The sequence below is a fragment of the Strongylocentrotus purpuratus genome, unplaced genomic scaffold, assembly GCF_000002235.5.
Source record: "Strongylocentrotus purpuratus isolate Spur 01 unplaced genomic scaffold, Spur_5.0 spur5_scaffold_12, whole genome shotgun sequence".
In the NCBI taxonomy this organism is placed as follows: domain Eukaryota; kingdom Metazoa; phylum Echinodermata; class Echinoidea; order Camarodonta; family Strongylocentrotidae; genus Strongylocentrotus; species Strongylocentrotus purpuratus.
Window position 1 is genome coordinate 24,208,503 of NW_022145597.1, and position 25,176 is coordinate 24,233,678.

At 36.4% G+C, this 25,176-nt stretch overlaps 1 protein-coding gene across 2 annotated transcripts in view; it reads right to left on the reverse strand.

The window, feature by feature from the left end:
- Positions 1–1,910: 1,910 nt before the first annotated feature.
- The window catches only part of LOC591982 (multidrug resistance-associated protein 4), a 41,028-nt gene continuing 17,762 nt past the window's right edge, over positions 1,911–25,176 (reverse strand). Inside the window, exons 9-28 of one of the 2 annotated variants that reach the window (XM_011682767.2) lie at positions 24,451–24,885; positions 23,501–23,599; positions 22,862–23,053; positions 22,323–22,504; positions 21,839–21,935; positions 21,239–21,424; positions 20,705–20,749; positions 16,784–16,924; positions 15,994–16,101; positions 15,149–15,356; positions 14,099–14,178; positions 12,488–12,638; positions 11,960–12,190; positions 11,090–11,196; positions 10,084–10,275; positions 9,249–9,404; positions 8,549–8,638; positions 8,004–8,176; positions 7,449–7,554; positions 1,911–6,756 (exon numbers count right to left, since the gene is read on the reverse strand). In XM_011682767.2, coding sequence (XP_011681069.1) covers positions 6,547–6,756; positions 7,449–7,554; positions 8,004–8,176; positions 8,549–8,638; positions 9,249–9,404; positions 10,084–10,275; positions 11,090–11,196; positions 11,960–12,190; positions 12,488–12,638; positions 14,099–14,178; positions 15,149–15,356; positions 15,994–16,101; positions 16,784–16,924; positions 20,705–20,749; positions 21,239–21,424; positions 21,839–21,935; positions 22,323–22,504; positions 22,862–23,053; positions 23,501–23,599; positions 24,451–24,885 — 3,189 coding nt within the window. In that variant the 3' untranslated portion in view covers positions 1,911–6,546. The remainder of the gene's footprint in view (positions 6,757–7,448; positions 7,555–8,003; positions 8,177–8,548; positions 8,639–9,248; positions 9,405–10,083; positions 10,276–11,089; positions 11,197–11,959; positions 12,191–12,487; positions 12,639–14,098; positions 14,179–15,148; positions 15,357–15,993; positions 16,102–16,783; positions 16,925–20,704; positions 20,750–21,238; positions 21,425–21,838; positions 21,936–22,322; positions 22,505–22,861; positions 23,054–23,500; positions 23,600–24,450; positions 24,886–25,176) is intronic. The other variant, XM_030982191.1, reaches the window with a different exon arrangement.

Here is a 25,176-nt window from a genome sequence, read left to right on the forward strand (position 1 = left end):
AATTTGACAAATATTAGCTTTGCAATCATGTTCATTCTTAATGGGATGTCGTCTGCTTGGGCAGTATTGGTCCATATAGTGATGTCGTTAAAACATCGTTATTTTTCCGGCGAATCTCTCGTATATCCCTGCTGCTATGGAAGTGGTTGTATTAGTATTTTTATAAATCACCCGATATGTAATTGACCTCAAACTTGAATGATGGCCATCTGTTAATAGCTTACCAGTTTCTAGTGATACATTAGTCGACATATTTGTGATTTTCTTTGAATTTCACCTTTAAAACTTTTAGATACTACACTGAAAAAAAAGAGCGAAATTGAAAGTGGTTGAATTATGAAAGGTCTTATTACAATAATCAAAGGAAAAAAAGGAAGCAAGAAAGAAGAAAAATAAAAGATTCAGTTGCATATTTGTTGTTTTCGGTATATAGCATATCATTTTGGTAAAAACATGAACATGTACAAAAATTGGGACGCAGCTGAGGCCCGATTGCAGGAAAGGGTACAAAAATTGCCCATAAATGCAATTTTCTGTAGAAATTACAGGGATTTTTGTTGGTTGTCTTTATATTCCTATCAATTTGATTATGTCTAGGTAATAGTCACGAAATGTTGATTACCTTTTAAATGCGATCGCAAAGACATTCCAAAAATCAGTGCAGAGACCATGTTCAGGTGGTGTAATGTTCACACAATTCAAAACTGATGGACACAGCTATCAACATTGTTTTTCGAAAGAGAGTGAGAGTGTGAGAGAGAGAGAGAGAGTGGGAGAGAGAGAAAGAGACAGCTTGAATCAAATGAAGAGAGATTGTTTAGCAAATAAAAATGGAAAGGAAGAAAATGAACAAAATATTATTACTTTGTATCAGGATTGTAATTCTCTTGTAACAATGAAAATATACATGTGTACATACAAATTTGCAGAACTTGGGTAAAGTTGTAGTATGGATCATATAAATCCCATGATTTCAAGAAATGTGATTATATCTGCCATAACCCTTATATAGACATTATTCTTTCTTTCTCTGATGATCATCTTTATCTCCCTCTTTCTTCATTATTATCTGACCCCCCTCCTCTCTCCCTATCATTCTCTTTTTGTCAAGACATACATTCTTTACTTTTAAAAATCACTATTCAAATTCAAACGGGGGCATGACTTTATTAACATCCCCCCACCCCAAAAGGGGAAGGGGATGTCGCTCCCCTTTATTCACTTCCTCTCTTTCTCTCTTCCTTTTGTACTGCTTTTTTTTTCCTTCCTTGTCTCTTCACCGTCTCTTTACCATCTCTCCCGTTTCCTTGAAAAAAAATACAACAAATTGAATTTCTTGAAAATCAAGGCATGCTTCCAGAATATTTTCAGTGTTAATCTTGCAATAGCAAAACACAGTCATAGAATAGAAGTCTTTAATTTCCATCAAAACCTCGTATGATGCTGACATGTACATGACATACAAAAGAACGGACTTAATACAATGCAAAAAGGCTTTCTAAAAGTTATTTTCGCAATGTAACCAAATTTAATGCACACGTCTTTGTGAAATGCCTCGATATGAATGATTTCATTCACCTGTCGTAAGTACATGTAATTGTATTTTAATAATCAGAATGCAAATTGCATACATTACGTGTTGTTAGGTTGGTCAAGCCATAATGTTTGTCCTACCTGTCAACAACTAATGTATGCAAACTCGCATTCTTACCAATGAGATACTGTTAATTGTAACAGTTGAATGAAAAAATTTGTAAGGGATCCATTAAATTTGATTACATTACGAAAGTGGTCTATTTCAATATCCTTGTTTATTACTTTATACAACAATGTGTGAACTCTACAATGACGACTACATAATCCGAACATGAGATAAACATGGTACAATATGCTATCGAAAATACTCTTGAGCGCATTTCTCGAAAGATTTTACAATTGAGTGTAATGAAGACAGATTCATGAACATTTAAACCATGATTCTACACATAAAAACGTGAATATGTGAAAGACATCAGGATTTGGTTACAAACATTTAGGTAGTGCAATTATTAAAAAAAGATGTCTAAAAAACATCTGTGAAAAGAAAACAATTTACACATAGTTTCACATTCGTAACAAGTATGACAACAAAACCCTCCATAAAACATGGACACACACCCGATAGTGTGGTGAGTTCAAAAAGCGCAATTAAAAAAAAGATGTCCAAAAATCATCTGTGAAAAGAAAACAATTTACACATAGGTTCACATTCGTAACAAGTATGTAAACAAAATCCCTCAAAACACATGGAAACACACCCAATAGTGTGAGTTAAAAAAAAAATTATATTAAAATTAACACAACATACAATCACACACATGCAAAAGTTAATTGAAAAAAAAGGGTCACAAATGAAATTGTCTAAGCTATTTAGAAAAAAAAAATGACTCGAGAAATATGACTAAAGAAAAATAACCACTCATAAATCATCATACAATTTCAAAACGGGTTGTGTCTTTGAGTTTCATTTGTATGTAGACATCAGTTTGGATGTCATGAATATAAATATTCCTATTAATATTATTAACAAGACGAAATCCATTTTGATGGATGTCATGTTGTCTTCAATACAGTTTGGGGAAGAAAACAAAATTGCTAAAAAAGATGACTTCTTACAAATGTATATGTCATAACAAACTCTGATAGTTCGGTTTTGGATTGAGTTTTGGCCTGTTTAATAATTATATGTAAACTTCTTTAAAAAAGATGGAGATTCAATTCACAATTAAAAAGCGTGCCAGAGCCTTGCCAGACACAGCAACACAGCTAATATATGTAAAAAGTATTCCACCCATCAAAATGCTGTTGTGCATTTCAGGTGAATTAAATAGTAACCAAGGATTTTGGAGCGAAAGTTAAATACATTTACAGGTCTCTTGTCCAGTATTGAAAACCCTTTTTGAAAACCTGTGTATGAGAGAGGATAAATAGCAAATAAAATACACAAATATAAAAGAACATCAATCAACTTTTTAGGATTCCATCAAAAATTCAACGATGCCATCCAAAAGTAATACCAATTACATCATTATTTTCACAATAAATTAGCTCTTCGGAATGGATCTAAAGTAACATGTATAAAACAATCTACATGTATATGTACTATACAATTGCAACAGAAATATGGCACCGGAATAGTTTCTATAATACTCTAAATCTCTCGCTACATGCATGTAACTAATACTCTGTTATTCCAATATTTAGCACTCAAGGACATACATTCCTGTATGGATGTTGGAAAAAGTTTCTTTAAATAGTATCAAAACAAAAAGTTCAGCCAATAAATACATTAAAACACCAGGCAAAACCCTGAACAACAAAACAGCATTTCAGTGAAGCAAGTGTAACTGTCAAGAGCAAGAAATGCTATAAGCAAGCAGACATGTGTAGTTACTGCATACATGTCACATTGGACCAGTTTCTCAACACTATTGTAAGTCCGCTGACATCCCATAGAAACTTTCTATAAATTCTTTCACTTCATCTTAACACTTATTAGTTAATACATCACCTAAATAATCAAAATAACAGGTACCTGTACATGTTAAACTGGTATAATGTGGGTTCCATGCACACATTTTATGTTTTCCTTTGTTTTCTTCATACATCAACTCCTTATCCATTGTTCTATAGAATGCCGGGTAAATTTTGTTTGAAGTTGGCTTCATACACCTGTATATTATAATAGTATTTGTAAACATTAGGTTTTTGGGGGTGATTGGCATACTAAAATGCCCTTCAAGCTCCAAACAGGAGCCCTATAAGAAATGGTCCATATTATATTATTACCAGTAAAATGTTCTGATGGACATGACATTACATGTACAGCTGTACTTGATGTTGGCTACCTTCTGTAAATAATCACCCCCAAATACATGATAAGCTACAGTATATGATTTCAATTTGACAACAAATGACTACAGTCTACTTAAATACAGGCTTCCAGTCATAACTAAGGCAATATTAAACAAAGTTGAAAGGTGGAACAAACGCACATTGTGAGCTATATACTAAATAAAGGTCAAGATAAAATAAATAAACAAAACATTTTCATGTATATCTACATGTATATGTATATACATAACCATATCAGATTTTTGCTTGACTGGTCAAGTGAAAATCACATAGTCGTGCAAATAAAGTTTCTTCATCAATTAATGTAGCACCGTTGCAGCATTCAGAGAAAACCCCGCCCATCCCAGGTTTGTCTTTCCATGATTATCTTACTTACGTCCTTATTGCATCAATAAGCCACTGCATATATAGATACAATCTGCGCTTGAGCAGAATAAAGGTCATCGGTGCAAAATTGTAAAGCCCACCTGTGATGAATACTGAATATTTAAAAGGTAAAACTTCTTTGTCTTTGGCTCTCTTCTCTCTGCTTTTAAACATATTCAAGGTAAATGCAAATCTAGCATGAAATGAAACAAAAATTGGATTGTACAGACGAATACAGACTTCTTTGTTAGCGTTGGTTTTGTTAAGCAAGGCAACTTGTAAGAACAAAAGGATAAACTCTTGAGTGGTTGGATGACAATATGCACGCCATCGCTCATTTTTTAAAGGTTAATTACACCTCTCCAAAAAAAAAAATTGGAAACTCAAGTATGATTCAATATATCTCTCCTGTCGTGGCATAATCATTACTATGTTTAGTATCATTAGAAAGCATGTTTATTCTTCTTTAAAATGATACCTGTTTGTAATGTTTCAGTTATGGAATGTGCAGTACATCAAAACATAGGTCAAAGGTTAAAGATGAAAAGTTGCAAAATGCACGGCTCTTTTCAGGCTGTGCATTCTTTTTTCTTTGAAGGGTGTAGGGCTAGGGCTGCTGTGTTTTCAGATGATCTTCCATGAGCAACCTACACAGTACACACTGCACTAAAACAAACATACATTAATCTTGGGGACTGCCCCCCCCCCCCCCCAACAGCAACAAGAACAAATATTCTCTCCCCACCTCAGGAAGTCTTGGAGACTAGTCAACAAAACCCTCTATTGATGCCCTTTTGTTGTTTATTATAAAACTGCCGGCTAATTTGTCTTCAAGTTTGGTAGGAAACATTCCCCTTCAAAATGTCTAGCAACACTGCTGCTTATTACTTATGGATAAAGACTCGAGCTCTATTCAACATATCATCTAATATGACTGCATCTACCACATAGTAGTTACATAATTTATGTGATGTAAACGTCATATATATTGTTGTAAATAGGAGAGAATTAATTTCAGATACCTCCTTGCATCTTTGCAAAGAGAAAATGTGACATTTTTGGATTTCTGTAATGTAATTTGGTTAATCAAGCTATATAAAAGAGCCTGGGTAAATGTTATGCTAAGTCTCTACCACATTGTTACAAACAAAATCTTCTTATAAGTACCGTTGAACAGGTACAGGATAAAAACACAAAATCACAAAATGACAGCATATTGTTCTTATCCTCATAAGTTTGAGAAAGCTTATACATGTACATGTATATTCCATAACAGTATTCGTGCATCTTCCCCTTGTACAAAGGATAGCATAGCATATATGTGCATCTTTTTCATTTAATCTACAGGTTAAATAGTGAACATAATTGCATTTACATATTTCTAACCATCTTCATGATGAAAACACATAAGGCAAGAACAAAAGTCTTCAGTCAGCTGACAATAACCACCTACATTTGCACTATACATGTATGTATAACTAGGCAAGCAAAGCAATCAATTTAGGATTTAACCAAGATCATGGAATTTAATAATTTATTTTTAAATTTTTGAAGGTTACCTCAAGCGTTTTGAAGTAAACGCAAATTTGCCAAGCGTTTTAAGTAGAAGCAAATTTGCCAAGCTTCATAAAGCACCTACATTATCCACACATGACATGACTGAAAAATAAATATGGACCTTCTTTATAAACAAAATCACCCCCAATTATCATAGGATGTATTTGTCTTCTCTTTCAAAGACCAACGTCCAACCCAACGACCCGGCAACCCAACGACCTTTGACATTTCACTTCTAAGTAGCACCCTTGTGACATACAATGTAGACTGCTGTTAGATTAAGAGTTGAAACAAGTGCCGCATGGATCTCCTCAAAGAATCAGGCACTTTGGGTTCCATTTCTCTGTGACCTTGTGGCTTAATGACCGTGCAACCCAATGACCTTTGACATTTCACTTCTTGTTAGCATCCTCCTGACATACACTGTAGACTCCTGTTAGAGTAAGAGATGAAATGAGTGGAACATGGTTCTTCTCAAAGAATCAGGCACTTTGAGTTCCATTTCTCTCCGACCCTGTGGCTTGATAACCCTGTGAACCCTTATAAACGTTGACCTTTAATCAGCTACCTTTCTCAAACTCAAGTCTTAGCAAGAGTCAATTCATAGGGGGTAAAAAAGGCATCTTTGCAAAGAAGCAAACATCCCTCATCTCATTTCTCCATTACTTAAAGCTGTAATGACCTCATGACCTTTATGATGACTTTGTGACCTCCTGTCCTTTGACCCTTTCATGCAGAGCTCTCATTCAGGTCACCGACGATGTCAAAGTCATACGGGTTGGAGGGGTTCCTCTCGTAGTACCCTGCCCTGGCCACTGCAAGGAGCTTGGCAGCCTCAGACTTTCCTGTCTCCACCACCATGGATCCAAATAGGCTCTTCTCATCCTTGAGGAGAACATAGGGTTCATCGAACTCTATGATACGACCCTGGTCCAGGACCTGATGATGAAGATGTGCAGTAGGGTAGAACATCATTAGCTTTGATAGACTCCTGCACTTTCACAGATTATCATTTATACCAGTTTATCAATTTTTAAGATTGGGACTACTTACGATTCCATTATACCTCAAAGCAACCTATTTAGGATGCAGATTTAACCAAGGTCATGGAATTTTTTTTTTCTTAACTTCAGAGGTCACCTCAAGAGTTTGAAGTAGATGCAAATTTGCCAAGCTTTATAAAGCACCTACATTATCCACACATGACATGACATGACTGAAAAATAAATATGGTCCTTCTTATTCCACTGTGACCTCTTGACCTTTGACTCTATATAGGCTCCTACTTTTGACACACACAAAGCCCTATGACACAGTTGAAGGAGTCAGATCCAGAGGAGTTCTTCGTTCAATGCACTTTTATGCTTTATAATTTGTATGAGAAAGACCTGATGATGAAGATGTGCGGTAGAACATCATTAGCTTTGATAGAGTCATGAATTTTCACAGATTGTCATTTATACCAGTTTATCAATTTTTAAGATTGGGACTACTTGCAAATACATTATACCTCAGTCACATGGCCAAACCGACTCCAAACTGACTTATTTTTTTGCCATAGGAGTCATGTATTTTTTGTGGTGGGTCTGTTGTCAGTCTGGTGTTGGTCTTGAGCAGAATACAATACTTACCAAGACACGGTCACTGTCCATGATGGTATTGAGTCTATGGGCAATGGTCAGCACTGTACACTGCCTGAACTTCTTTCTAATGGTCAGTTGAATCAACTGGTCAGTCCTGGAAATAGAACACATTCAAGATATAATACTGTGTTATCAAGGGGAATGCGAAGCTTTTCCAAGTATTCAAATTATGGCAGGTCTGATATACAGATCAGCTGAAACTAATAGCCTTTTATTTTACAACCGGCAGATCATACGTATTATGCAATCACCACACAGAGATACTACACTGTGAGGAAAGCTTATCCAAACAAATTTTTCACCTGAACCTACGACATTCAGATTTCAGGATTCCATTTCCGACAGAACAAACAATACAAACAATCATGACAAGAAATCAATCACAGAAATCAATGTACATTCACAAATGCATTTTGCAAATCATTAATTGAATTACAAAAGAGAATGTATACATTTGCTGTAAATGATGCTTCTTTTTTAAGTAAAAGCTTTGGCAATGGAGGGATGCACTAAGAAGCATTTGTCTTTGCAATGTATATTCACCTAGGGTCTACATTAGCTGTGGCCTCGTCCACAATGAGGATCTTATTCCGATGTAATACCGCCCTCGCTAGACAGACCAGCTGCCTCTGTCCGACGCTGAAGTTTGTCCCTCCCTCGGACATTGCCATCTCCAGTTTCTCTGAGTTTTCTTCCACGACAGGCTTGAGTTGGACCTGGACAATTCATCAGAAGGGTTAACAAAAATGATTAATTGAGATACAAGAAAAATGAAATAATCAGGAAATTGGATGGAGAATCATAGGCAAGTACATGTATATGGTATATATACATGATGACAACCTTCCTCCTCCCCCCCCCCAAAAAAAAAAAAAATAACCCCTCGGGTTTGACTGTACTTATTATTTGAAAATGGCACTCATATATTCTTGTACAACAAAAATCTTATACAGTTTTATTGTGCAAATGCTTTTTGTTGTCCGCAATTGTCATATATTTCCTTGTATTTTATCTGTACTGAAAAATCAACTTGTGCATGGTAACAATATATAAAGAATTAATTAATTGTTGAAAGCTTCTCATCCTACCTCTTCCAATGCATTCCACATATCTTCATCCGTGTGATGGTTGAACGGGTCTAGGTTCTTTCTGAGGGTTCCGCTAAATAACACAGGATCCTAAGAAACAAAAAGATTTCCATGACAATGACTTTTTGTAACACATTCATACATATTCATGAAGTTTAATAATGTGATTCACAGTACAGTTACTTGTACATGTGTTCATAAAAATGATCTAGAAACAATATTTTCTAAGTAGCTCTGAATGAAATAATGGTTTTTCTCTTTCAAAAGAAAACTGAATGTCTCTGAATTTTGTACTTTGGTACTAGCATTAAGGACGTTGTGCGTTGTGGCTTTTATAGTTAAATTATGTTATTTTCAAGTATTTGGCACCACCTGTGCCTGAGAGGGGAGAAAAAAACTGAATCACTGTGACCCTCGGGTTTCTCCTCCCAGTACAACTGGCGGATTACCCCAATTACACTGGGGTTTCCCCTACTTTTACACAAATAATGCAGTGGGTTCTTAACGTGCACAGGTGGTGACTCTCCTCTACACGCTTCAGTCATCTGCCTGGGTTGGATTTGAACCCATGATCTCTGGTTTGACAAGCAGATGCTTTACCGACTGAGCCAACTGGATTCCTCGAAATTAATTAATAATTACTTGAATTATCTAATGATCCTTCCTTCTTTAAACCCAGAATCTCAAAAGATTTTCTCACCTGGGGAATAAATGATATGTGTTTCCTCAAGGCATGGAGACCGATCTCTGTGATGGTGACACCGTCGATCTTCAGGATTCCCTTGGGCTCCGTCAACCTCATGAGGGCAGCCATCAGAGAACTTTTACCTGCTCCCGTCCTACCGACGATACCGACCTAATGCCAAATATACACCAAAATAGCGGTTGGAAAAATTCAAGCATAACACAGGACATAAATGTACACCAAGAATTATAGTCATTGGTGTTATATTGTTAAAGACTAATAACCATAAGTAATAGTTATAGTGGTTATAGAGAGAACTTTTACCTGCTCCCGTCCCAACGACGATACCAAACTAACACTAAACATAAACAAAGAATCACAGGTGTAAGATCAATATTAACCTAACACAGCATATACATCAAGTTTAACAGTCATTAGTGGTTTGAAATACACTAACATAACACCATCATAAACCCAGAATCATTGTCATCGTTGTTTAGATAATACCTGTGTAACAACACAATTAAAGCAATAATAATTAACATCTGTGGTAAGATTGAAACCTACATCTTACCAAACAGTTCTGACAATATACATGTACATGCAACACACTTAAATTGGGAGTGTGAATTTTTCCCTAAGCAGACCTAAAAAATGTGCTAAACTGTCCCTGGCAGCAATAAAAACACAAACACAAAAACTAAAGGGGCTTTGTTACTGCTTGCCATTTATTTACAACATGTACTTGAAGAAAAAAGTAATCGTTTTAATTTTTGCTGCTGTGGCATTTTGAGGTGGTTTACGGCATCAAAAGTGAATGAGGCCATTCTGATGTTTTCAATTTACTGACCTTCTCCTCTGCTCGTATACAGCATCTGAGGTTCTTGAGGACTAGAGGTCCATCGTCGCTGTAGGAGACCGAGACGTCTTCAAACGTGATGATGCCATGCTTAGGCCAATCTGCATCGGGTTCTTTCTCCTTCTCCAGAGGAGCTTCTGGCTTCAGATGCGAGTATTCTATGACCCTCTCTGTTGAGGTCATCTGAGAGAGGGAGAGAGAGAGGGACAGAGAGTTAAACATTGATAAATAACAGACGTTGAATGTATACATTATGCCTCTCTGAAGTAAAGAAATTCTGTCTCTGAATGATTTATTCTATGGAGATCATGTCATTCAGGTTCTTTCTCATTTGTTGAATATTCTATAACACCCTCTATCAAGGTTATCTGAGCAAGAGACAGAATTACCGGTAAGCATTGATAAAATAAAGAAAGCATTGTGTCTATGAATGATTTGATCTATGAAAAAAATGACTATCCCGTATATTCTTCTTCTCGATAGGGGCTTCAGGCTTCAGCCTGGAATATTCTATGTATCATGATTTAAAGGGAACGGTTTAGAAAGAGGCGATTTTTTATGATTAATAAAAGGAATGAGGGATCCGGTAACTTTGTCTCAGATTCTGAAACAAAATCTTGGATTTAGCTCATGCTGCAATGATAATTTTAAACCTTTGGGTCAGTCAGGAACCCCATGACTTTTTCATGACTTTGTCAAGCCGATCGCCTGTCTGATTATCAAGATATCTATGATTGGAAATCAAAACCAAATTTTGTGTTTGCTTAACGGTTTTCACAACACTACAGTCTACTGGGGAAAAAGAGTATGGTAAAACCGGTCACTCAAAGATTTTTACTTTTTTGAAGCACTTCTTGATCATTTTGAAGCGCGAATTTTTTTTTAGGGCTTCAATATTACACCATATCACAGGCACTGATAACACGTAGGGCCGTGCATCTCAGATTTAACATTGTTAAAAGATCCCTTTAAAGATTAAAGAAAATTTAAACCTTACCAAATTTTCTACCTCAGCACTCTGTCTAACGCCCCACTGGAATGCACCCATCAGCTGAAGACAGTAGGTCAATGATAAACCGACCAGAGATGAGTTCAACTCAAATACTACCAAAAAAAAATAAGAGAATATATCGGTACATGTGCATTTCACATATACATGTATGATGAATACTCCATTCAATTCATTAGTCATGCACAAAAACAAAAGTACAATTGGCATGAAATAGAATTCTCCTGCTATTTCTGTAAAAAATACAAAATGTATCAACATAGAATCACAAATGAGAATTACACATTACAAACATACCGTATGTAGGATATCAAATATAGATTACAGAACAAATTGACATTTGAGTAGACTACTAGACGCATCCATATATCCACCCAAGTCCAACTAAGGTTCCAAGTGCTATTCTTTTGTTTAATAGGTTGACTTGTATAAGCACTGTTCACATTCATTGAGGATAGCCAAAAGGAAAATAATTCCCATTAAGTAGATTCTCCTCACTAGTCGTGGTTTACAAACACATACAAACATAAATAAATATGAAACAAACAATCTCAATTTATACTGACGGCAAAAGTGAAGGAATAAAATAATGATTAAACAGTTCGATGCTGTGCCATCACTATAACCCAGGTGACAAATAGTGAGAGTACATTACTGTTGTAACTTTGTAACCTGGATTACAAATTATATAATCTAGTACAGTTTTACTGTGCCACTTCAAATAATTTCCTACAGTATCTTACTGTGACTGTAATGGTGCGAGTGGTGAGTCAACACACCTTGTATGACTGAGCTGGGAGAGGTGCGTCTTATACACCAAGATTTACGGTATTCATAGAACTCGATGAATCAACTTACTATCAGATGAGATGATGCAAGTAAAGGCTACTATGGCAAGGAAGGTGACGGACATCCAATCTAACATGATACCAAACCAACGAGTGGAAGTGAGAAAGAGAAACCATGTCCTGGTGTGGGTGTTCTGATGGAGGTCGAACTGCTTGGTGAAGTTCTCCTGGACCTTGAAGGCTCTGATGGTGACCAACCCCTGCAGAGAGGCGGAGAGGTGACTGAAGACAGGGCTACGAGCTTGGAAAGGGAAAGGAGTTATTGAAAGTTTTAAGTGAGTCAGATCATCACCAATTTCATTGAATTAAAGTAACAAAATATGTGTAGAATAGATGGACGGAAAGGATTAGGTAACATGTCCTGGTGTGGGTGTTCTGATAGATGTTGAACTGCTTGAAGGCTCTGATGATAACCAGCCCCAAGAGGTGATCGCAGTATTGACACTTGCACATATACAGAGTGGATAGGGTGGATGCTACGCTTGACTGATAGATAAGCTGACACACTAACTGAATGATTGATAGAAAATGGACTCACTTATCCCTTCTAATCTCTTGATATCTCTTGATGATGCGAGGTAGTATCGTCTGACGAGGGTGAATGCTACACACAGCGGCACCGTGAATATTAAGACGATTGGGTTGAAGATGCTAATCACGATGATCACACCTATAGTTTGAATTGATATCTGAAAGATAAATAATAAGACATGATGACTTTAATCAATTGACTACCAAGTTCCAGTAAGCAATGGGTTACCGTATTTGCCGACGTAAAGGCCGCAGTATTTTTGGAAGAGAAAATATCAAAAAGTCGGGGTGCGGCGAAAGAGTAAAAAAAGTTTTAAATTGCAAGTCAAAACCATGAAAGACAGCACAAATTTGTACATATGGGACAACAATGAAAGGTGATGGACATTTCTAGAATAACTGTCTAGAATAACACATGTCAATCTCATAAATAATATTCATAACTTACCAACCAAACTCTACTGGTAGATATAGATATATAGATAGAGTTTTTGCCATAGCTAAAGCAATCTCAATCTTCTCAGTTTGCGCGAGCAAAGCTATGGCGCAATACACAAGAGAAGCAATACATAAGAGAATGCTGCAGTAGAAAGCATTAGAGTCGGGATAGTCGAGCGGTCTAAGGCGGTGGTTTCGGGTCCCACTCTACATTTGTACTCAAGAGTTCGAATCCAGCCTTCGACAAAAGTTTTTTTTTTTTTAAATGTCTAAATCAGGGGTGTGGCCTATGCGGTGCTGCGGCCTTATCGCCAGCAAATACGGTAACTCATTTTAGGTACTAACATTCAGCATTTGCTGAGAAATTGCAGTACAACTGTCTAAAAAGAATGGTCATGGATCAGGGGAAGTAGACCAACATTATGAAAGACTTTATGGCGTGAAATCACACAAGAAATCACAAACATGGTATAAATGTTTAAAATGATTTATGAAAATAATGTTCATATATTTATTCTTGGGAACCTACATGTACCAAAACAAGCTATGCTTTTCAGTAGGTTCCTGTTTCATTTCATTATTTTGATCTTACTTTGTCAACTTTGTTCTTCATTGTGCAAACAATTGTTTTATGAAATGAAATAAAATCAATCAATCAATCAAATGTATGCACATTGATGTCTAATACGTGGGTAATGATACATTTATAAATAGTTGTTTTAGACATGTATCAATTCAAATCTTCTTGGTAAATTGAATTAATTTAGGCTTAAAGGGCAAACCTAATGATAAGCAGTCGCTGGCTATCAGGTTACTGATCAAATATCTGTTACATAGTTTAGTAACTTTTAACAAATATAAAAACAATCTTACAATAAAATTGTTATTGTACTGGTGAAGGATGGATTCTTCCACGTTGAAGCCTACATATTCATGTATATAATATATAAATGCAGAAGACGGTACAAATACAAAATGTACCCCTTGCCTTCCCAGAAATCAACTTCTATTTCACCAGGTACTGCCAGTCTTCACATAAAACTGAGAGCGAAAATGATACAACATTTGACTAAACTAAGAAAACAAAACTTAGATCTCTTGTTCATGATTAGTTTTGCACAATAAATGACTTCTGTACATGTATGTAATAAAAATATTCCCTATGAATACTAGAACTTACTGCATTGAAATCTGCAAAGGTTGTAGGTAATAGCTCATCCATTAGACCGATATCTTTTGAGAATCGATTTAATATACGCCCTGAAAAAGGAACCAAATAGAACAAATACAAAATGTTAAATCTCAATACAAAGGGACAAAAAAACAAGTGTACCGAATCGGATGCGAAACAAAATTTTCATATAGACATTAAAACCACTTGAAACCATAATAAAAAAGAATTTAAATGCGTTGAACTCTCTTATTTCATATCTTGAGAGTTGGGAAAGTGTTTGGTCTTAGAGTTAAGGTCCTTCTGGCCCTAAACAGACATCTGTTCCTAATGCTATCTAACAAGAAATGTAGCCAAACTTGAGTTATATGGTTAATAAAGGTAATTAAGCCCTTCTGTGCCACTAAGTTTCATAAAATGGTAGTAATGTACATGTACATGTACTTCTGACTCGTATTGTTTTTTAAAATTGTCAGATTGGGTATGAGCTATCTTTCACGAAACTAAACTTTAAATTGAATGTACAGTCAAAATTGTACTAGTGGCCACTTCTCTACAAAGACTATCTGTCTATTGTGGTCACCCATATTGCCACCATCTGGAAGGGTTTAGTTTCTGAAAGGAACATTGCAGCCTTTTCTAGTCAAAACACATTGTCCACTCTCCCTTTTTCTTTCTTTCTTTTTTTGTTGTTGTTGAATTTTCCACCCATGGCAAGGACAAGGTAACCCGCTCCTGGGGGCTGTTTCACAAAGATCCCAAGTCAAACTTAACCATAAGTTGAAATTCAAAACTATGGAGAGCCATTTGTAGCCTTAAAATGAAATATATTCAAAAGCGAAAATTGAAGTAATTTAGACCTTTTTTAAATTCCACATCAAGAACATGAAATCTCCTTGATAATAGAAAATATGAATGATTTGAATCAACATTTTATGCCTTTTAAAAAAACTTTTACAAAATATTTTCATAGATGCCAACAGCTTTCCATAATTCGTAAGTCCAACTTAGAGTTAAGTTCAATTTGTGAAACACTCCCCATTTCTCCCCATTTCTCACCAATCGGGTTAGTATCAAAGAATTGCATCGGGGCCCTGATGAGAGCTTCAAACATTCTATTGTGGAGAACGGTGGCGGCGTTGACGATGATGATGAAAACATGATAGGTACGAATGAAGCAGAAGAGGATGAAGAGACCGAGAAAGATGGACAGGTTTTGAAGATAGTACGGCCGGTCGACATCCATCTCATCTACAAACGTGTGATTCTGAAATGATCATGGAAAAAATGATAAAGTATTTAAAGAAATTATGCAATTCAAGTTTGAGCATTGATACCTCTCTTGTTATTATATGATTAATATCTGACATCGGTATTATTGAAAAGCCCGTTTATTCCCCTTTACAAAAAAATGCCCCATTTGTAACGATTACCATATGTAAACATGGACGCCTAAAAATAGGGCCGAATCAAAATTGAAATGTTGCTAAATGCATTCTTTTTTCTTCAAAACATGATTCATCCTCCAGACAAATGAAGAATTCACTGTTGAGAAAAACAATGCATATTGCAAAATTTCACTTTTGACTTGACCCCATATTCATGTTTACTGCCCATTCCATGATTACATAATCATTACAAATGGGACATCATTGTGAAGAAACAGACTCAATCTTGCACTGCACACAGAAATGGGTATATGGGACTACACATTCTTGTGGCATGAAAGTTTGGTACAAACTTTGCAGCTATTTATTTTCCTATCTAACATGAGGGAAAGTGAAGAGGAACCCTTTTATGGGGTCATTCATTTTGATATTTTCCCACACTGACATAGAACAAATGAGAGATTATTTTTCATCTTTACCAACATTCTCTGTAATATCGCCTTGTCCTCAACTTACCGGCGAGACCGTATCGACTATGCATGAACGATTGAGTAACTCAGCACACGCCGTCTCCTCAGCGAAAGCCCATTGCGCTAACCACCAATCAGTGAGGTTCATGAACGCCTGGTTAGAGAAAAGAATAATATGTTGTCTTGCATAATTCTACAGTGGGTAGATGTATCAGGTCTAGGGGCCGTTTCATAATTTAAAAAAATCTAACAACTGAAGTTTCACATTTCTGTAATTTTTTTTTTCTTCTTTTTTTTCTCTGTATTTCTTCAACTCCCCTGATTGCTAATATTGAAGAGCATTTAAGACTATGATCCCTAAAATACTGGCCACTGCCCTGAAGAATATTACATACACCAGTTATTACATTCACCTGTTCATAAAGACATCCTGTAAATAAAGATCAATTTTCTTGAGTGGTCTTTATACACAGGTTTCACTGTATTTCTTCACTCACCTGCCTGTTAACATTGAAGAGCATGAACCCTAGAATCCTAGCCCTGCCCTGAAGAATGTTACATGCACCATTCATTACTGTCACCTGTTCATAAATACCACCTGAAAATAAAGACTCATTTTTGGAGTGGTCTTTATACACAGGTTTCACTGTATTTCCTCACTCACCCGAATGCTTATATTTAAACATGAAGACCTTGACCCCAAGAGTTACTGGCCCCCGCCCGAAGAATGTTATGTGGACCTTGTGCTCCACTTAGTACTGATACCTATAAATAAAGATCACCTGTTAATAAAGACCAATTTTCTGGAGTGGTCTTTATACACAGGTGTCACTCACCTGACTGCTAACATTGAAGAGCGCGAAGACCATGAATCCAAGAATACCGGCCCCTGCCCTGAAGAATGTTACATAGACCATGTACGCCACCGTGCCTACAGACTTGGTCTCTTTCTGTCTATCGCTTGCTTTCTCATCAGCCTGTCAAATAAATTACATAAAATAAAAATAACCTTTCTGAAGGATTTTCTACATATCAACAAGTTATACGACTGTATGATTCCAATTCAATTTCAGTTCATTTGGCATTGATCATACAAAACATTACAAATCATAAATACAGAATAAATGATATGCCAGTGCAGTGTTTCAAAAAGACTAAGATCAACTTTTAGTTGAACTTAGGCCTTTCATGCCACTAGTTCCTCTAACCATTCCTGGCATTGGTTTCTCAAGGGACGTACAACTCGTGGTCACAAATCTACAGAATTTACCTTTTTTGATAGTTCATTCGGAAGTTAAAAATATTATCTAAAGATCATAATTGAGAGACCAATGGTGAGAGCAACCAGTGGCATGAACAGCCTGCCATAGTTAAGTCCAACTTAAAGTCGATCTTAGTCTTTGTGAAACACTCCCATGGACCTCTTAGAAGCAACTTGTGCTTGTACATGAGACAAGGTAAATTCAATATCAAATTAAATAAAATAAAAATGAAAACTTTGATTTATATAGAAAATGCAATGGATTTTGAAAGAATCGGTACTGAAAGCTCTTCAGCACAAACCAGTAAAGCACCATACATTTTCTACATACCGGTAGACTGATTATCAGGTGGGCTGTATCTAATACAGACCACCTTATATTTTTGTTAAAATTGCCTTTATTATTTATTTATTTATTATTTATTTATTTTTCTTAGTTTGACCCACTTTTTTGTTAGCAAGATAACTTTGAAATGGTTCAATCAAATGCTTTGATATTTGGCACACATATGTATAGGCATATGGACAAGACACGGTAAGGTTTTCAACCTTGACCTTGACTGATGACGTCATCTAGGCGCCATTTTGTGAAATTTTCTGAAAATCAACTCATGATCATATCTTCATAACCAAAAATCATTTCTCATTCATATTTATTATGATCAAGGTCAATATCAGTCCGGTCAATTTCCGGTCAAAAAATGCGCGCGTGCGCGTACGTCCGCGCGTCAATGCGCGCGCAAAAAATTTAAATGCTCAAAATCGTCTCAAATTTATTTTGCATACGTTTCAGGTCAATTAAAGCATTTTATAAAAAATCGCGCGTACACGCATGCGCGCGCGTTTTCGCGCGTTTCACCATTACACAACATAGAATCGCCATTTTTTTTCTTTCATGATATTTCTCATATTTTTTTGAGGAATTTGATACCATGTTCATCTCTTTATGAACATTAATAACAAGATGAGCGTCAATTCAAGATAAATGTCCGTGCGCGCAAGCTCTTTAATACATAGCATATATGGGCAAAAACATGCCTATACAAAATCCATTATAGCTCTTTGGAATGAACCGTGACCTTCAATGTTTTTTCATTTTTAAATAGAGTATGTGTCGGAAATATGATTCCATGTCTCATTTGGCCATTAAGTGTATCGTGACATCATCATAATGGCCTTGGAACTCAAAATACGAATTTGCATATTATGAAGTCAGCATATTTATGTAAAATTGATTGTATCTCTGTATATATTAATCGATTTCTTCAAAATTTCGATATGTTGTAGCTAAGATAATTCTCTACAAGTTGAATAATAATCATTTTTCATTTTGATGACGTCATCAGAGTAAAATTTCGATTAAAGGGCACATATCAGAAATTTCTGAAGTTGCGTGTTATGCCTATGGAAGGTGAATTTCGTTTACATCATTACATCAATGACATTGTTTTTTAGCAGTATCTCGCTTATTTTTGCTCTATTTTGTCTCAAATTTTAGTTGACCAGCCCACCTATACTTGTTCCAAACAAGTATTATGTCTAGTTTGTTATTGTTATTGTTAATATGTGACCAGCCCTCAAAACCAAAGCAATACTTTGGAAAAAAGACTAGTGTCTATACATGTACCTTGTAAATATGTTTCATACATTGTGTCAGAAAATGGTACATACAAATAAATCCATTCATCACTCTTTCAATATTAGTGGTCTTTACAACGCACAACCAGGGATGCCAGTTAGAATTGATCAGAGGGCCTGAAAATCACCTAGAATGAGCTATTTTGTACACAAAAAAAGCCTAAACTATGGTCTGTAAATAACTCCCTAAGGGCCTGAATTCAGGCTATTGCCTGAAAACTGGCATCCCTGCACAACTAAAGTGGGGCTTGGTATTAGTAATGGGGATAATTTAAAAGTTAACCTGGTATTTGCTCCAGGCTTGAATTCATTAGAGATCTAGATGGTTGGGGTTAGGGCCTCATTAGTTTTCAAGTCGGTACTCTGTAGGTGCCGAGAGTATCCCTTCGGATGGGTATATCCATGTGCGATTTATTTGCGTAACATAATTACCTTAGTGTTTATATTCATATTTTCTTTATTATTATTACGGTATTAGGTTTAAGTTTAGGGTTTTAACATACATGGTGTTTGGTCCAGGGTTGTAATTAGTTGGTTAGAGTATGAAATTAATGTCAATTGTGGCAGAGAATGTGTTACAGTTTCTATAGATATACAAAATTGTGTTTTGGGCCAAAGTACCTTATACTTTCTAAAATACACAGTTCACAATACAAAGTCAAAATGTCATATTTTTAAAATAATAAATAAAGGAACAGTGTCATTTTCACTTTGTTCTCTAGACTTTTAGCAAGATGTAATTTAATGCCAGTCAAATTAATGATAATAATGATAAAGTAACTTATATAGCGCCAAATCCACTCTGTAGAGTGCTCAAGAAACCTGTTAATTCAGTTGGATTGGAAGTAAGAGAGTATCTACAAAATAACACTGTTCTGGGTAGCGTAACGGCAACTCTGCAATGAAAGACATTGCACAAGGCATTTGAGAACAGCATGCGAGTGCTTTCGCTGACATTCATAAATTTCAGTAAACACAGCTTTTAACATGCTGCCCAAGAATACTGGAACAACACAGGAAAATTCCTATTCTGTTAAACAATTAAGAACTTCAATTTTAAATGTAAAATACTCCATACAAGAACAGTTAGTTTACTATTGCAATTATATCTCTTTCTGTATGTGTTAAATCACACAATGTAGAATCAAACTCGAAGTTTAGTCAAACATGGACCAACCAGTACCACTCAACTGAGTTTATATCAACATGAACGACATCAAACACAATGGCAGTAAAAATACATGTAGGTGAATGAGAAATCAAATATGCAATTCAATAACACACCAGTGATGTAAATGTCAATTTTAAAAAAAAAATGCCCAAGGCTCATTAAGATTGAATTACAACAGTTACTGTTCCAATGGCTCCACTGTATTAAATACAGTCAAACCTGTAGAATCTGAGTAAATGGTGACCTGTCTACAGGGGCCACTTTTTCTGTTTCCCTTTAGTGGGCTTTATAGACAGGGTTGACTGTATGTTGCATAAATTCAGTATCAGAAGTTCTGTTGAATTAAATGTCCAGTATGGAAGATATGCAATGTTTGTTATTTCTTTTTACCAATGTACAACAGTTAGTTGCATGTCTGGGAATCCTCAAAAACAACCACACAAAAAAGAAAGAAGAGAAAGGAAAGGAGGAAATGGAGAAAGTGGAGAACACGGAGGAGAAAAAATATAAGCAGGAGGAGAAGAAGAAAGAGGAAGAGGAAAAAGCAGGGATGAGGAAGAGTAGGAGAAAAAGGATGGGGAACACAGCACCTGTTCGTGCGTTTAACACCAACTCTCATTCATTAATTTGATACAAATTTCATAATGCAATACTACAGCAATCACCAAGCAGATTTGATCTTAGTACCTGACCGATCACACACTGTGCTTTAAATCTGCCTTTCTCATCAAGCTGTTTAAAGGAAATAAAACAACATTCACTGCTGTAATGAGTAAAAACAACAAATAGCTCCCTCCTCCCTCAAAAAAGAGAGTTTCTAAACAACATATACACATTTGTGGAGCATTATCATATGCTGTTTAAGGCAATCATTTTTAAAATGACAATAGGAATTTCATATCTTTGACTTGCCAACAAATTGGACAGTACAAATCACTCTCTGACAGCAACCATGGTACATGTATGATAGTGTAAATTGGACTGACATACTTCTGGTGTACGACGTGCAGGCCCTGTAAACGTATTATGAATGTGCAATGCACGTACACACATGTCCAAAAGCTATTTTAGGTTCCTCAATTATTGTGAAGGAACTTAGCAACGAAAAAACAAGTTGAAAAATACTCCAAATCATATCGACGAATAGATTGAAACAATAACAAGAATTTTCAAAGACTTTTGGGAGCAACTTTAGAATACCACGGCAAGATGAACACCTACCTCAAGAATGATATCATCAGCAATTGGATTGATCTCCGTTGCTATGGCGCCGGGGATTGAATAAATTGAGCTGGTCCTCGACACAACGTCTGCTTGCTTGAGTGATTCATGCTCCTTGAGGAGAGCAGCGAAATCTATCCCAGTGGTCTGGAGCTCCTCGAAGCTTCCGCATGCTACCATTTCACCCTGGTCGTTGAAAATCAGGAAAGAAAATTACAGATTGGAGCCGTTCAGAAAATAGGTTTTGTCCAAACTTGCCCCTAATGTACATTGTAGATGTATATCATCATCATCATCATCGTCGTCATCGTCATCATCATTAGCAGCAGCAGCAGCATCACCATCACCATCATCATCATCGCAATCTCACAGCAACGTTTAATTATTATGATAAAAGTGTAAATATATCACTTTTATACAGAAAAATGGATATGTACTAAACTGCACACTGGGATATACAATGTTGCATGAAAAATTAATGAAGGCAGTTACATTCAATCACATAAGGAGAATGAATCTAACAGAGTCTAAAACTTGATGGGCCTATTAGACTGTAAATTTACAACAATTACAAGACAACAATAAAATAAATATATTTACATCTTTGAGGACGACTATACAGTCTGCTGCATCCAGGTACTGCAACTGATGAGTGACAAGGACAACCGGTTTGTCTCTTAGATGACCCTTGATGCATCTACAAATGTAGAAGAGAGAGAGAGAGTGAGGGAGAGAGAGAGAGAGAGAGAGGGAGAGAAGGAGAAAGAAAAGAGAGAGAGAGAGAGAGAGAGAGAGGGGGTGAGAGAAAGAGATAGAGAGATAAGACAGGAGAGGGAATGTCAGATGGAGGAAAGAGAACGACAGAGAGAGATTAATCCATCTATCTACAACAGTTCGACAGTTCTGCAGTCAATATATAAATTCTTAAATTCAACCCCTGACCAAACACTAATCCTAACGGCCAACCCCAAACCTGAACTGAAACCAAACTGCTAGCCTAACCCAGCCCTACATATTAAACTACATACAGCTCAGTGCAATTATTACCGGGGCGAATGTCAGAGCACCTGAAATCATTTCTTACTTATCAAACAGGTGCCTTCCGACCGCTGTATCCACAGCACTGAGAGGATCATCCAGTAAGTACGCATCGGCCTCATGGTATACAGCCCTGGCCAGGCTGACCCTTGCCCTTTGACCTCCACTCAATGTGATGCCCCTGTCTCCGACCAGCGTGAGGTCACCGTCAGGTAAAAGTTCAATGTCCTATAGATGTGAAGAAGTCAAGAAGAAGATGTTTCAAAATTTAGTAAGATTGCGTTCACTCGACATCACAACATTGTCGCTTAACATGAATGACACGTTAAAAAATCTGAACCAGCCTTTACTGTACATTTAAAACAGATAATGCAACCTAATCTACACTGTATGTCATAAGGCTATGGACTTTCACAGTTTTTATTGTACTATGTATCTTGGTTTGTATCACAAGCATTCACATTTTTTAAAACTTACATATGTAATTAAATGAAATACAGCGTAGATGCATTTTTGTCTCATAAATGCAAGTCTACTACAGAAAAGTGTGAAAATATATGTTGAAATTTCAAAGTGACCGCTCACCGTTTTGAGCGCGCAGACTTTCAGGGCCTCCTTGTACTTGTCTGGGTCAAACTTCTTGCCAAAGAGAATGTTATCCCTTAACGTGCCAGAGAACACCCAGGGCTGCTGTGCTGTATAGGCTATTTTACCACTGACAATAACGTCACCAGTCTGTGTTGGGAGCTCATTCATCATAGCCATGAGAAGGGAAGACTGGTGGGAGAAAAAAAAGGATGGTATCATATTTTCATCCTTACCACACAAGGTACACGTACTTAACAGATAAATATAAATCATGAAAATTTGAGAAAAAGTATTCTATGGATCTGAACTGGAACCACATTTGCATCCAACTGAACCCACATACATCAATTACATACTTTTAACTCACATATTTTATAAATCGTTTGATTGTTTGTTGGATTTTTCCTCTATGTAATTTTGTTTGATACCAAAAGACTGGCCTATAGGGCTGGTGTATCCCAATCTGCAGCTAGTCTTCATCACCAGTCTTCTGAAGAAGCCTGCCAATATTTGTTGGCGAAAGACCCACGAGGTATACATTAAATTTGACTGTGCAAACAGAAAAATTGTTCTTATCAACTCTACCGATCAAATGAAGACTATGAAGATGAAGAAGAAACTGATAACAAATCTCACCTTGCCACTCCCCACAGGCCCAATGATGGCTACAAGCTGTCCGGCTCGCAGAGAAAAGTCAATGTTCTTCAGAGTGAAACCAACTTTGTCATCACCACTCTGCATCATACCAGGACAGAGAAAAGGGAAAACACAAAAACACATTTTTTGAAGACTTGCAATTTGAAGCAAATTAGAACAAGTTCAACAAAGTTTTTGCATTCCTATGTGCTTATGCCATACAACAAGTGGAAAAGGATAACTAGAGATAATATTTTTTATATTTTTTGACCTACTTCATGTTATTCAATTTTGCTTGAGCAATTTATATAAATAATTATTTTCTGACATCTTAGAAGATATTTACACACAATTCAACCAAGGTTCATGTAAAAGACCATCAACAATGTTATCCTGTAACCTAACAATTAGGGTACCAAACTGGCATGAAATTATGTATCCTTTCATTTATTTCTACAAATCCTAATTCCTGTGATTAATCCTTGGTTCTGTCTCATACCAGATAAGTTTGATATTACTATCATTATGGGTTTGATATCAACAGCATATCTCCTGGTTTTATACACAAAATTAAATTTTATGCAAAAGAATTCATCGGGATCAAAAGGATAAATCCTTCACTGAATAGGGTCTCTGTTATTCCCTATGACATATCTTCGCACCAGTTATCTTGAGGCAGCAGAAAGCAAAAAATCACACAAAGAATCACTTGGATGAAGAAGTCCACAGGAGTGGAGGCAAGTTCGCCTCTTAACAGGTTGGTAGAAGCCTAATCTACGTCTGATTACCCCAACCAATGAAAATCTTCTGTAAAATACTCAATTGTAGCTTTGTAACTGATTTGAGAGATAACGCCAATTGGACAATAAAATTGCAAACTGTTTTGTACAACAGGGCAGATTTTTAATACAGTTCATCTCATCATTTTTATTTTGGTGGAGTTGACTTACTTTGGCATCCCAAGATCCTCCGAGGTTCCTAAGAATGATGTCATTATCATCTTCTCCACGTTCAGGAGTCCCATCATCCCCATCAACATCCCGATTTGATCCTTCTTTGCTTTTTCTCCTCTCTTCTTCTTTCTCTTCCTTTTCTTTCTCCTCTTCCTCTCTGTTATCATTCATATGCTTCATGACTAGACCATCTGGGCCATCTTCAACCAGCTGATCTTTTTCCTTGTTATCATCATCAGGGAGGAATGCTACAGTAACGTCATTGCTGACGATGGTATCTGTCCTCTCCTCATCTTTTCTTCTATCGTTCTTCTCGGTTTCTTCCAGGGGTTCTCCGATCTGCTCAGGGATGGGAAGGTTAGCATCGGACGCGATGGAGGAGAGGGAGTCTGCATTTTTCAATGTCTTCAGTTCCTCCATCATAAGAAATTCCTTCATAAGAATAAAAAAATAAAAGAGTGCCAGTTAATTAGACTATACTTGGCACATTCTCCACAGAACGTGGTCGAAACAACACTTGACTTTTATTCACATATTTCATTCAATTATACATCATCTTTTGATATCGCAAGTTAATGGGTGAAATATATGGATACATGTTGAATGTTGTACGAGACACATTGCACTGAGTTGCTCCAGTCAATTTTCTAATCCAGGGGAGTTCCTAACTTCAATCCTAGACTAAACACTACACCTAACGCTACAGTCTTAAACCTACCATAA